This window comes from Cupressus sempervirens, chromosome 3 (genome assembly GCF_028749045.1).
Source record: "Cupressus sempervirens isolate cs-2001-9-10 chromosome 3, ASM2874904v1, whole genome shotgun sequence".
Taxonomy (NCBI): Eukaryota; Viridiplantae; Streptophyta; class Pinopsida; order Cupressales; family Cupressaceae; genus Cupressus; species Cupressus sempervirens.
The window spans coordinates 944,616,461-944,631,055 of record NC_143120.1 but is presented as its reverse complement, the minus strand read 5'-3'; the positions used below and the strand labels follow the sequence as shown (position 1 = coordinate 944,631,055).

The 14,595-nt window shown below is 36.3% G+C and overlaps 1 protein-coding gene across 1 annotated transcript; it reads right to left on the bottom strand.

Annotated features, from left to right (window-relative positions):
- Window positions 1-1,515: 1,515 nt before the first annotated feature.
- On the bottom strand, window positions 1,516-6,531 carry LOC149569859 (glyceraldehyde-3-phosphate dehydrogenase, cytosolic). The gene is made up of 12 exons (XM_089822574.1): window positions 6,446-6,531; window positions 6,310-6,342; window positions 5,924-6,024; window positions 4,757-4,872; window positions 4,524-4,623; window positions 3,804-3,950; window positions 3,612-3,672; window positions 3,324-3,421; window positions 2,463-2,605; window positions 2,302-2,385; window positions 2,121-2,210; window positions 1,516-1,923 (listed from the first exon to the last, which is right to left on the bottom strand). The coding sequence occupies exons 1-12, from the start codon at window positions 6,447-6,449 to the stop codon at window positions 1,878-1,880; spliced, it is 1,023 nt and encodes a 340-aa protein (XP_089678700.1). The 5' UTR covers window positions 6,450-6,531; the 3' UTR covers window positions 1,516-1,877.
- Window positions 6,532-14,595: the final 8,064 nt, after the last annotated feature.

The following is a 14,595-nucleotide window of genomic DNA, read 5'->3' as shown; positions in this document are numbered from 1 at the left end:
ATGAGGAGAATAAGGAAAGGGACAAAGAAGAAATAGAATAGGAGAGCAGAATGATAAGGAGGAGAATGAGGAAAGGGACAAAGGGGAAATAGATTACAAAGAAGAAGAGGAAAGTATGAAGGAAGAGGCAAACAAAGAGGATGAGAGAAAATAAATTGCAGTAAAACTGAGAGAAGGGAGAAAGAAAAGAAAAAATGACGAGGATGAGGAGGTTGAGATAAAAGAGGAGAGAACCGAGAAAAAGAGAAGGAAAAAACGAAAAAATGAGGTTGAGATTAAAGAGAAGAGAAGGAAAACATAAAAGGATAAAAACCAAAAGAAATAGAACTTAAGAAGAAAGGGTATATCTTCTATCAGCGTATTGCTTAAATGGCTCAATTTGGGTCAGAGTCAGAGTAGATGGTGCCGAAGCTGAATATCTGAATTCAACTTAGAAATACAGAACCCCTCTCGACAATCATACTTTTCACTTTGATGCTGAATGGCTCGGACGAGGCCAGATGGGCAACGGCAGTACGTTTAAGAGCGAGCTTTCCTGCAAAAGAGAGATGCCTGACTCAAGTTTATTATGGCGTTGCTATCGATTTAATCAACAACTTTCTGAAACAGGTAAAGGAAGAAGTGGGACCGTCCGATCTGCAAAACTGGCCGCACCATGACCAAACAGTGGAGCAAAGTAGAACACGTTTCCAAGCGTATGCATTTTTATTATGATATACACAGACCTATAGTTGTAACGGTTATATGTTTGAAGATTGGAAGGGGAATTTTGAAACGAATTATAGTAATTTTTTTGGCAACTAAACAGAACTAAACCTTTATATATATTAATATTAATATAATGGGTGCAGACTATTAAACGATATCACAAAATTATTATATCATCACAAGTTAGCACAGAATTAATTTCTACACAATGGTTTAAAAATTGACCGACTTCCTTTGTTTGTCTAATCAACTTTTTCTACTTGTCACAGAAAATCCGCACTAAACTAATTGGCTTAGTTTCCAGAACATATGAATATTTGAGCAACTGTATTCATCTTGATTAAAATTTAACAATTGGTTGAAAATATAACTTCCTACTCCATTGTCTCTCGGAGGTCCATCTACTAGTTTTGCTCCGGTGCAGATACAAGATGTTCTATCAGCTTAGCAACATTGTCAGGATCATTAAGGCTGTGCTAGAATGGTATGTTTGGAACAGGGTATAGCTATACGTGAAAAACTAATACAAATCGTATTTGCAACCAATATCGTTTACGGAGCTTTGATGCACACTCATGCTATGTACAATGAAATGAAAAAAAGAACTCGTCACAATTTTTCGAGTTTTGAGGCATACGCATGTTAAATGAAGCATACTGTTAAACAACTTAGAAAGCTTTGACTTCTGTGTATGCTTGACAATTTGGTAAAATTTGTATGCACATGTACGCTAAATGCAGCAGAATAAAGAAGGAATATTTAAAAACTACCAATTGCAGACTCCAAGAACTGCTTGACAAGCAAAAATAAATAAATCCCAATGATTAAATAAACCATAAATGCATCATATTCTCAGAATGTCGGACTTGTTATGAAAAGAACACTCATTTATTTCCTATGGGGAAGAACCAGAAATCTTTTACTCCCTTTTCAACTATTCTGCGGGCAAATAGGTCGTACAACATTATAAATTGGAATACTCTCTATAAACAGAATTAGTTTTATTCCAATGGTAAAGAGACAGCTAGACAAAAATCTGTCAAGAGCTTCAGCTTAAACGACCTATGAATTTATTCGGAATATCATATCTCGGACCAAAAGACGATAGTGGAGTAACTAAAATTATATTTCTCTCTGCGTTGCACAGTCAGGGAACCGTCTGTTACCAATCAAGCAGTTGAAGCCATGTGCACTATCAAATCTATGACCCGTGAACTGCATACAAAACATAAACATAAAATTAACGCCGTTTGCATTCCGTTGCTCAAAGCCAAAAAACAAGATGAATCAAGTGAGTGTAACAATGCTGATTATTAAATTTTCCAGTCTTCAGATCTCTACTACTAACACTAATGTCCATACGTAGACAATTAAAAGCCTTAATGTTGAAGTAGGGTAAAATTGATAGTCACCTGTAGCCCCATTCGTTGTCATACCATGATACCAGTTTCACAAAATTGTCACTCAATGCTATTCCTGCCTTTGCGTCAAATATGCTTGATCTACAATCATAAAACATAGTATTGGTCGTAAAAACAATTTCATAGTCCACTACAGAAAAGGTATGGATTGGATTAAATGAGTTTAACATACCGACTGTCTCCAATAAAATCTGTAGATACAACATCATCCTCTGTGTAACCGAGGATTCCTTTCAATTTTCCTTCAGATTCCTCCCTGCAACCAAAGACAGATCAGTTTTCAAATGTCTTCTCTCCCCCTTGAAGAAAACAAATTCAGAGCTCATTACTTACTTGATGGCAGCCTTTATCTCGCCGTAAGTGGTGGGTTTCTCAAGTCTCACAGTCAAATCCACAACTGATACATCTGGTGTGGGCACTCGGAAGGACATTCCAGTTAGCTTTCCATTTAGTGCTGGTAAAACCTTTCCAACAGCCTTCAAAAATCCGGTTGCAATCAAGATCAGCACAACAACGTGGGCTTTTCAAATTTGTAAAAATAACCTAAACGATGAATCTGAAACCAGATAATCAAAGCCTGCAAGTTTATTTAAAACCAAAGAGCCATATACAAAATCGCCTAAAAATATTGTAATAGGCTTTACAGGACAACAAAAATCTCTCCATAGATTATAGAGAGAATGGCTTCCCGTGACTTGTATAAGAAGAATTTATCATAGCAAGATTGAAAGGCCAACTCGTTGAAGTTCGAATTTTAGAAACATAGCTAGAATACATTGACTGCAGAATGTATCCTAGCGAGAAGAAATGACAGAATTTATCACAAATAAATCAGATATTATTCAAGCACATACTAAGTCCGCAAAATACCCGTGTCATATTTTTTCTTCAGTGTCTGGTTGAAAATTACATTAGTCGGGAGTGCTCTAAAAGCAAGAAATACATGAACATAGTTCATTTGGATATGTCATCATACCAATGATGGGCATTAGGTGTACAAAATCAATAAATACTGTTAACCTTGCGGAGAGCATTATCTTAACTTCGTTCTCAAACCATTTTCAGAAGAACAATCCCACAGATTTCAATGTAAATTTCTAAAATTAAACTTCAAAAATGTCAAATATGAGGCAATAAAAATAAGAACGTAATTTTTATTTCATGATTATAACAATGTGAATTTCATATTCCTACCTTAGCTGCTCCAGTGCTACTAGGGATAATGTTAAATCCAGCACCTCGGCCACCTCGCCAATCCTTATTTGATGGTCCATCAACTGTTTTTTGTGTTGCTGTTCACAAGCAAAAAACAGAAATTGTCAGTGTAACTCGCAGATGATAAATAAATGACGAAGGTTGACTCGGGACTAAAAACTGGGACAATAACTAATGGACTCAATGCTTCCACTGCATCAGAGCAAGGTTAGCACTCTGAGAAGAAGTCAAGTAATTATCGCATCAATGAGAGCTAGTGTAGGAGACCTGTGATGGAGTGTACTGTTGTCATAAGACCTTCAACAATGCCAAATCTATCATTGATCACCTGGAAAGGAAATAATTAAAAATTGTCAAACCCTAGATTTTAATCTCCAGTAAAATTACACTGTTGTTCATTTGTAAAGACAATACATCTGAAAATTGCACGATTCGAGTATTTAACATATTATTACAAACCTTAGCCAAAGGAGCCAAGCAGTTAGTGGTACAACTTGCGTTTGAAACAATGTTCAAATCAGATTTGTACTCGTGCTCATTAACCCCGACAACAAACATAGGAGCATCCTTGCTAGGAGCTGAAATGACTACTTTTTTAGCACCTCCCTGAGAATGACCAACAAGGAAAAAATTACTATTTCCTGCTACCATAAATCGGCATTCTAAAATAATTACTTAGGTTCAACACTCTAGCATCAATATAGAGAATTATTTAAAAACTTCTCAAAAAAGGAAAAATAGTTATATTACTATCCAAGGTATATCGTGTACGATCTATGAAACAGGAAAAGGACATATATGAATTGAACCAAAATATCCTACATATTGACTGCATCCAACTCTAAGATTATCCACAATCACATTCCTAGTTCTAAAACCTAACTTCAATGTAACTAATAGCTGCTTAAAAAGAATATCAAATTCCTAATTTAAGAAAACTCTCTGCAATTTTTGTTAACAATGTGTCAAATTACATTCTGTTATTACTTCTTCAAGATGACGGAAGGAATTTTTTTGTAACGATCTTTCAAATCAAATTTCCTGATCCTTCATTATAGTTGAATAAAGCAATCTGCCAAAAGGATTGTACAATGATCCTAAACGCTGATAATAAAACTTGCACGCAATCTTCTGCCAAAAACTTGGCTGATTCAAAATTAGAGGTAAAAAATGGCATACCTTCAAGTGTGCGGCTGCTTTCTCTTTATCAGTAAAGACTCCTGTTGATTCAACCACATACTCTGCACCAACCGAGCCCCAAGGAATTTCTTCCGGATTTCTGGAGAAATGAATTAGATTAGATATGTAAATTAACACGTATAACAACAAATCAAGTAAACGCAAAAACTGCCCCTAGTAAACTCTCATAGAAGCTTATGCTGCTTATCAGTAGACATTTTAAAATGACTTACCTGCAGCCAAATACAGCTACGTGTGAATCACCAAAAAGTAAAGTTTTTTCATCCTTGACCTTAACTTCGTGCTTCTTCCACTGACCATGGACACTGTCGTATTTGAACATATAGGTCTGATTGTAACAAAAACAAAGAAAACAATAATGAGCACTCAAAATCTGATTATGCCAGTACTAAGTTGAAGAAATGCACAAAGACTCGTAATAACATACTTCACTATGGGACGTGCAAATCCTTGTAATAACATCACTAAGGAAAGTGCAAATCCTTGTAGAGAGGAATCACCGAAAGGAAAAAGGATAAAAATTTCCTATATACCTATCCTTCAGAAAAAAGTTATGATGATGCCCCCACAAATTTGGAAACGAATGACAGATTTTGAACTTTGCATAGAAATCGAAATCTTCACTGTTCATTTGTTATTACAATCCTACATGTAGAATAAATTAACAACACCGAATTCTTCACCATTCAAAATGTACCGAATGCCTCTAATCTCGAAATAGTAGCGACAGTGAACAGCAAAAAGGTTGAATTTTTAATGAAGCTGAGGAATCGCTCGAGATCCCTCTTTAATATGAGGTAGAGATGATAACGCTAATTAACAGAGAGAGGCAGGGGGTAAATAGTCAGGACGGGATTGCAATCGATAAAAGAGGACCTTACAGAAATCCTGATGTGAAGAAAAAAAAGGCAACGACTTCATAAAGTGATTTTTAGTTTCAATTGCGATTCGGGCTTGATTGGATAACTAAGTAACATAAATTCTGGAAAATAAAGACATATTCTCCATCTGTTACAGAATGTACCCACTATCAGCGCTTTGATAATTTTAAAAATCCCTCAAATTCCTATGATCAGATTATTAAGAACAAAATCATCAGAAAAGAGAGCTTGATCATAAAGGCTTCTGGGACCAAACAATCTATAATAATAGCACCAAAAAAAGGGCTAAATTAGAAGGGCTTCTGGAGCCACACAATCCACTTTACCCCTACACAACTGTTTTAATCCGTTTTCAGTTGTTTCCGATCAACCGATTGAAGAAAGTGAAACATAAAATTTATTCACTTCAGTACGGAGCCGAAGCTCAAAAAACAAATAATTTGGATTGCAGAAACCCTGAATTAAATCCACAAAATATCAATCCCCCGAGTCACATACCATATACTCAGTCGTAATGAAAGGATCGTTCACTGCAACGAGCTCAATATCATCGCGCTGCAGAGCCACACGGGCCACCAATCTCCCAATTCGCCCAAACCCTGGAAAAATGAACAAATAAATAAATAATCAGCGAAAGTTTCCCTGAAGTCAAAGAAACAGTATCAGATCCTCTCCTTCCATGATCTAAGCGTGTTTGACGCTGTCTACTTCCAAAAACTAAAATTACATCGAAATCGTTGAAAAATATCACCAAGTCTAATAATCCAAAACGCCTAAGTTAAAAGCACAGACACGATTTTCACAAAAAAGCTTGCATGTCCAGTTGAAAAGTTATATTCGATAAATCAATTACAACATCAACAAGATTTCAAGCAAGTAATTACCATTGATGCCGATCTTGATCTTTCCAGTGGAACCTGCACACAAACAACAAAACGCACAGAGAAATTCAACAAAAAATCCTCTCCATTCTTCCAAAAACAACACAAAACCAGCCAAGACCAAGGATGAAAACCTCACCCATAATCAAACACAAAAGTCGAGCTTCCGAACAAAAGTAAAAACTTCGCTAGGGCTGAAAATACAATAGGCTTTAATCTCGCGTTGCAGAAAGCTAAGCCGCGGGAAGGCTATATAGTAAAGTAAATACATCGGAAGACGTGGGGAACAAGGTTTTTTCCAGATGGCACCCTGGTTTCCCACATTTCCGAAGGACCGGAATATTCAAACATTTGAACGGAGTTTCTAGTATGTCCATGTGTTGCTGACGTGGCGGGAAGCGGGACGACGAGATCGCTTACGTTGTTTTCAACGACTGTGACAGGTGGCATCGATGATGACAGCGTGGCATTTTGCTGATCTTTTCAGTTGCTCAAATTATGGTCTGTGACGGAATGTCAGAGGGGGGAAGTTTATCCGCAAGCTGAATTATTGTTATTATTTATTTATTATTATCAGCTTTCCAACGTCTTCTCCACGACGGCCGCCCACTGAAATGGAAAAAGAGAGAAATGAACGGTGGTTTTGGCAAAAAGTTGGTCGCAGCGTTTTAGCAGCTTCTGCCTTGTGGGGAAACCGAGGAGGGCGGCGTTGAGAGTTTCCAGTAACTATTATTCCAAGGCAAATGTTCAAATTTTGTGTCGAACTTTTGTTTCACTTCTAGAAAATTGAGAGTTGAATTTTGTTTTTTTCAACTTTGGATACGAGGTCTTCTAGTTGGGCCCCTCACCCTTGCTCAATGTAATAATAATAACTAGCACTTGTACACTGGAGGTTCAAGAGTTACGCGGATTCATGACATCACAATCTCTATTCTAATCTTATAATTATAAGTAGATGGGTTATTAATTTACAACTTGTAAGCTTAAGTAAATAATTTATTTTCATAAATGTACATTCTTTATAAGCAATAACCTTAACAAAGATATAAGAACATTCCAAGAATATTTTTATTTATTTGTAACAAAGACCAAATAGTAGAAACACGGTAGGCTCTATTTAATCCAAAAATATATACACAAACATGGAAGCACTTATTTTAGTAAGAGATACATTTGAAGCTGATTGTTTAAAGAAACGTCTGAACAATGTTTTTTTACAAGAGCAGAGGCCAGAAAATATTTTCTAGTTTTTAGATTTATATAGTTGTTTTTTAATCTATGCAAAGATTTCGTGCCATGCAAATTCCAGAAAATTTTGGAATGCACGCCAGAGTGCTCCATAATCTCCCATGGTGAAGTGTTCGTCATATCTTATTTCTCATTTGAGAGTGCAGTATTTTTCTAACGCTCAATATGCTATGTCAAGTCATCGCATAGCTGTTTCAATTTGCTCTATTTCATCGTCCTATAGGCTCTGTGTACAACTATTTGCATGGTTGAGTCCCTTTAATATTTCCTAGCTGTCAGTAGTGATATTTGCAGTGAGTTGTTTGATACATTTTTCATTTGATTGCATCCAGCTTGTGGAAGCAGAGCTTGTTGTAGAGGCCTCTTGCTGAAGTGCAATTGAGAGGGGGGGAGCTAGCTCTGAAATGCTGCTTGAAATGGTAGCGGTATTGCTGGGTACATTTCCGTTTGCCATGGTGGGTAGGCTATAGGCACCAATTGTTATACTTATAGTACATGGTCAATACAATATTCATTAAAATTTAATCTGACTACTTTAGCAACAATCTGAGAAAAGAAGTTACATAAGCATTTTAAAATAATGATATAAATAATACAATTTTATAGAAATGTAAATAGTAAAGAGTGGGTTGTGTCTAGGAGATGATTGTAAGCATCCAAGATGTTTGACTGATAAACAACAGATCTGGGAACTACTAAACAGAAGATGAAGGGTATGCAAAACAACATTTTGCTGCTACAATGAACCATAGTTGAGGTTTTATTTAATTCTGAAAATGAGAACTGAACCATGTATTGATAGCTAAAGTCCAAAAAAATAATATATGTTCCAGATTTCAACCAAGTGACTATTACAGCTACCTATCAATTTTTGAACCAACAGACATAATGTCATTTTCCAATTTATGATTCAAAGGAATTGTAAACTAATTGGTTTTCATTGTGGCATCTTGAACATCTTGAGATGTACCTTGACATTATTCATATATCTTTGAGATAAATAGTAAGCAATCTTCCAAGATTTAAATTCAAGTCATTTTATTGCATGTTATGATCATGTCCCTGTTATTTATTGAATTCGACAATCTTCTTTACTGGTTATATGGCATGTAAAAAAGAGCTTCAAGCAAGAAGGTCCCATGAATATTGATTGCCCCCATTGTATCTCATCTCCTTGTATATGAAATTTTTACAATCTATATGCATAAACCTAGCTTGAAAACAAAACTCTAGTTTGTACAATCTGTGTAAAATTAGATGCATAATAAAACTATAACCTTAAACAAACTTGCTAACTATTATCTATAGTTAAAAAAAGTTCTTGAATAACGATAATTCAACCATATATTCATTCTCGAAGCCCAAAAAATAAGGAACATCGGTAGTGATTGTCATCGTAACAGATAAGATTGCATAATGCTAATAATGATTTTCTAAAAATGGACAACACATTCATAGTCAAATCTCTTAGAAATCCAATAACAGTCAAGATGGTATTAGAGGTAATGTTGGTAGAAGAGGCGATGTTGTGAATAATGCATACTCAACAACGACATGAGAAGCATAAATTGCAAGAATATTTTATGCTGCATGAAAATGTAGAATGCAAATAGAGACCTCACACCCCACTTATACAATCCATATGCATAAATGTAAGTTGAAAAAAAAGGCTAGTTCTTAGAATTTGTGCAAATTTAGACGAATAATAATACTATAATGCATAGATAAATTTTAAATAAAAGAGTACATGTAATTAAAGGGAACTACAATAAAGTCTACAAAATGTGTCTTTTTATTTTTCTCATTCAGGGGCATACAACTATACATGTAACACAACAGGGTTACTAAGACAATATATACAGTCATTTGTAGTTCTTTTGCTATGTCAGACATTGTGGGCATCCATGTAATTGCTTGATTGTCAAATGATGCCTGCTAGAAAGCAAAGAATTTGTAACATATTAGTGATAATTAGAGTAGTTTAAAAGTAATGGAATCATTAAATTGACCTGAAAACAAATTTCTAAGAAGTGTATTGATACATAGTAATGAACTCTACTTAATGGATCTAGCATATTTATTAAAGATCAAGGGTTGTTGAGACTGTTGTGCATTAATGGACGTTTCGTACCATTGTGCAACTAAATTTTAGGAAAGAGACATGCTTTTAAGTCGAGCTTCCTCATTTATTTGCAGCATTGTGTGCAGATCGTTTTGCATTCTGACAAGCCTTTGAAAGCTAAATACTGGTGGAGACAAAGGCTATCTAAATTCATAACTCTAGATAGTGTTGTGAATGTTAACCCCTGCCTTTCTGTCCTACCAATGTCGATCATAACTTTCTATAGGGTTAGCCCTTGAGATTTGTGTGTTGTCATTGCCCATGCCATTCTAATTGGTAGTTGCCTTCGGCTACCCAGAGAGACAGGTGTTATTAGTAGCAATGTGGGGTCTGCAGCATTCCATGATGGCCCAACATATTTCTCCATTCTTGCAACTACATACAATGGGAGATCAGGTGGTCTCTCTTAAGTACTATAAACAATGTCTATTACCTCACCCAATGCTCCATTTACAAGGCCTGTTTGGGTCCATATATTCGTTGTTAACATGATCTGCTGCCCTTTACAAAGTAACACGTCTCTCTCTAGTTGTTCATCCTCTACAATACTATTAGTTGCACACCTTGTTTTTGTTGCCAAGCTCAATGTTACTGGGAGGTTTAACTGTTGTAGCATTTTGTTGTTGTGGTATTTCACTAGGTCATTAGTAGCAAATAGGTGCATCACACTTTCAAATTCCTTCCTTTCAATTAGTGGAATTTTCATGTGGCTACATGTCATTAGGAGCTACCAATCTATTTGTGTTGGACTTGCATTCCGTATGTTTTCTAGTGTCTTACGAAATTGCATTTGCTGATCTGAATCGCCTTGTTGGCAGTACAACATTTCTAATGTGACATTGTAGTGAACGTTTCCCATAATAATCATGCTCCTACATGTGCACTATAAATAGGCCTGTCCATTATAGGTGGTAATTGTGCAAGGTCTCCAACTAAGACTATGGAGACACCATCAAAACATAGGTTACTCTTGTACGGAAATGCCTAACACAACCTGCTATTAATTTTTAGTAACAATTTTGGCCCTATAAAACTCATCTCATCAATGAGAATGTATCTTATGGTCTTCCACTCTTCTTGAAAGGTTGTCAATGCTTGGCCTTGCAATGGTTGCATCTCCTTGATAGGAATACACAGTGCAAAGTGTATTGTTGATGCGTGTATGTTGAATGCGGAAACTCTTGTTGGAGCAAGTGTTAGTGGCTGGGTTGTTTATTGTTGTGTGCTCCCATTCAGTGTTGATCTTATACAATTAATTTAGTATGATTTCCCTATACTTTTTGTGCCTCTTATGATCATGTATAATGGTATGATAGGGGTACATTTACTGTGGTTAACAATTATGTCTAGAGCTTGTTTCTGTTGAATAGATAATGCATGTGCATGGTTGTCACCAAAGAATAGCTTGTTCATGGTCGATGAGCCCCTTTTTGCAATCTCTATAAACTTTGTTGCTATTTGGTGAAGGTGGGTAGCTACTAGGTTCCAGTCCCATCGTTTATTGTTATCAAAATCACGCCTGCCAAGCATGTTAATGGCATTGTAGTGATTATTTGATGTTGGCCCCAACCGCAATAGCATTTGCCATTCATTAATCTCAAGAGTGCTATTGTTGGTAGTATTGTTGTCTTCCTCACCTTCTCCATCCACATTTGCCATTGCCTCTGAAGCAAGACATTGGATATGGCAAATAGTGTAGTTCATTGCATTCATTTCTCGCTAGTTTCTTTCAATCTCATCCTTTGTGAGCCCCACTTCATGCTCAATGTGATGAAAATGTTTGTACATGAGCAATTCTGTCCACAGAATATTTCAAATTGGTCTGACTCTTCCTTTGGATTATTGTAAAATTTGGGGTGTACAAAGATGATGGCTTCAACTGGTCTTTTTCTTCATTGGCTTTGTTTTCTAATTGCAGAGTAGGTAAATAACCTTGCAGAATCAAACAGTGTCAATGTCTCTAACTTGGGCAGTTGTTTCATGTAGCTCTATTTGTACTTATTCTCCATTATTGTGGTAGTCACCGTCCTTGTTATTCGTTGGATTACCTTTCTACCCACATTTAGCGAGGCAAAAGGGTGACTGCATTCTACAAGCGACAACTTTTGTAGCATGTGGCATGTTTCATGTGCCCCCACATTGCACTCTGCAATTATCTCCACCATGAATTTTCTATATGTTGTTAGTGCCGGAGTATCTGAATCTTGGCTTGTGCACATCCTTGATAGCATATTTGTGCATGACTCTAACATCTTCTCCACTTTTGCAGTGTACTTGGATATGTATTTAAGGACTAATTCTCTTGAAATAACTGGTTGGCAATCTATGTTAGCCCTCTAGATTTGAAGCATTTTTTTGTTATGGATGTTTAATCTATCATCATTTCTTGCGGGTTCATACTTCTTATTTCCTGTACAATCACATGTTAGTGTTGATGTAGGCTGCTCATTCCAAGGAGCCTTGTAACGACATTCCATCATTTTTCTTTTCTTACAAAGGCATGTTCCCTTAGTGCACTTTGTATGCCGTTGGACACGATTAACAAACTCTTCATAGTCCTCAGAAAGGTCCACAAAAAATATTTCTACCATGTCCAACAAACATGGATCATCATGTGGCGATCATAATATTGTATTATTTCATTGATTTGCCTCACAAGGATTCCATGCCATCACAAATTGATCAAAGAATTCTCTTGCCCTGTCTAGCTCTGTGTTGTTATCCCAATTAAGCTTATCCACATCTGGTGCATTAGGAAGCCAAATAAATCTGTGCACATGTCTTGTACCTCTACTTTGCCATTCAGTTCTGTACCAGTAGTCCTTTGCACCTAGTAATTTTTGGATGACATCTTCTTGAAAGATCTAAAACTACTGATGTAAGTAAAGTGATGTGATGTGAGGGTTGTTGAAAACATTTCCTAACCATTGCCTATTGGATAATGAAGCTATTGGTCTTCCACTACTAAAGAGTTGTTGGAGATCTGGCCATTTTGTATCATCTACACTTAATGTGAAGAATAGGGAAGGTGGTCCCAACTGATGGATCATGTCTTTCAACTTTGAACGTTTTATATTCCAATACGGCATGGATCCTCTAATCGAGGAGCCAAAGTGCATAAGCTCATTAGCAAGTTGTGTATCTAGTACATCCCATAGATGTGCTCGAAGGTCTTCAATAGTAGTTGGTATATTTTCCTCTACATTCCTCTTTAAAAAAATAGTTGCAATGCCTTGTGTATGGCATCATAACATAAGATTATAAATGAAGTATCAAAATCGAGGATGCCTCCCAAATCTATTGTCATAAAACCACAATAGGCGTACAACATACTAATGCAATTCTACTTGGTCCAGTCGTGTCTATATGAATTGGGTAGCTCCGATTGGAAATAGCGTTGGAAATGCCATATCAAGCAAGGCTTCAGTGTTGTATTCATTTATCGGGCACACATCCACACTAAGCCAACATATTGTATTATTTGTAGGATCATCAAGATGCAAGGTGTGATGTATCATCTCAAGCTCATGACGTTGATTTGGCATTCTGTTGATAAATGATGAGGTGTGGGCTTTATTAGCTATAGTTTGGTCTTCATCTGTATCTATCTCATTCCTAGGAATGAGAAGGTCATCTTCAAATGCAGTGGTAGTTAACATTGCTAATACATCTATTCTCTAGTCCAATAAGGCAAGTAAAAATGTTGCATCTATAGTTACATCAAAGTAGTATGAATCATGTTTGATCTTGTATAGAAGTGCATCTCTGACATGGCTTCTACTCACATAGTAGTCATAACACTGTGTTTGACTTTGTCGTTTTCTAACTATGAGCACATCCAACTCTCCAATTCTACATGGCAAGGCATTTACTGTACTTGTGATGTCATATGCAAAGCTAATGGTATGTCCATGATATTTATATTGTCCAACAAACACTTGTGTCACCTGTATGATCGGGCTGATTCTAGCAATGAACATTTCTTCACCCTGTGTTAATCTACCCAAAACACCAAGTTGCTCTCCTGGGTCCATGTTGTTCAATACAAAAAACCATGGTATGCCCCATTGTTTAGAACACCTTCTACAGGTAGGTTGCAAGGCAGATCTTTGTAGCACCATACCTAAGTAAGATTCATTACACACCATGTATCTCCGTAAGATTGATAGTTCATCTATTCTTTCTCTGAACCTCCATGCTATAGATGCGCAGTCTATATAGTCACTTTGTAGCGGTTGGACCACTAGTAGGTCTTGTAAAGAAGCATGCCATTAAGGAGGGGTCGATGGTAAACTTGTACAATTGTTCATGTTACCAATAGTCTATGCAACACCTTTGTGTTCTTTGCAACATACATGATAGCATTGCTTTCTTGTGGACTCTTTGAGGCGTTGCATTTGGATCTTTTCTGGGTGGTTTTGAATGTGGTATGCTCTCTTTGCATGCCTACGAGCTAGTATTGCATCTTTATGAAGAGCATAATATTGTCGATCTCTACTTCATTGATCTTCTTTAGTGAGCTCGATTTTATGATTATATGCTTTTTGTTCAGTGTTAGACATCTCCATATGTTTCCTATTATGAATAGCAAGCCTAAATTATAGCCGCAACTCTAAATACGATACTAAACATCACAAAGAGTGTTGCAACAATAAATACTAAAATCCTTCAAGCTAAACCTAATGTTCAGTGCAATATTATCACTTTGACATATCTTACGATCGTAAAATAAAAGACACGATTTCTAATTTTTCTTATACATCCAGGATTGAGTAGTATTCCAAAGATTAGGGCTTGACCAAACTAGAATTGTAGGTTAATTCAAGTATTTAAGAATAATAAATAAATAATTTCCTATATTATACCTGAGCGCATGGATTATTTACAAAGTGTAGGTACCTGAACTATACTACAGTCTG

Excerpts from the sequence above, each read along its gene's own strand:
- LOC149569859 (XM_089822574.1), bottom strand. Across the intron at positions 3,673-3,803 it reads GCTTGGCTCCTTTGGCTAAG|GTGATCAATGATAGATTTGG; the intron begins GTTTGTAATAAT and ends TTTCCTTTCCAG. Across the intron at positions 2,606-3,323 it reads GTAGCACTGGAGCAGCTAAG|GCTGTTGGAAAGGTTTTACC; the intron begins GTAGGAATATGA and ends GGATTTTTGAAG.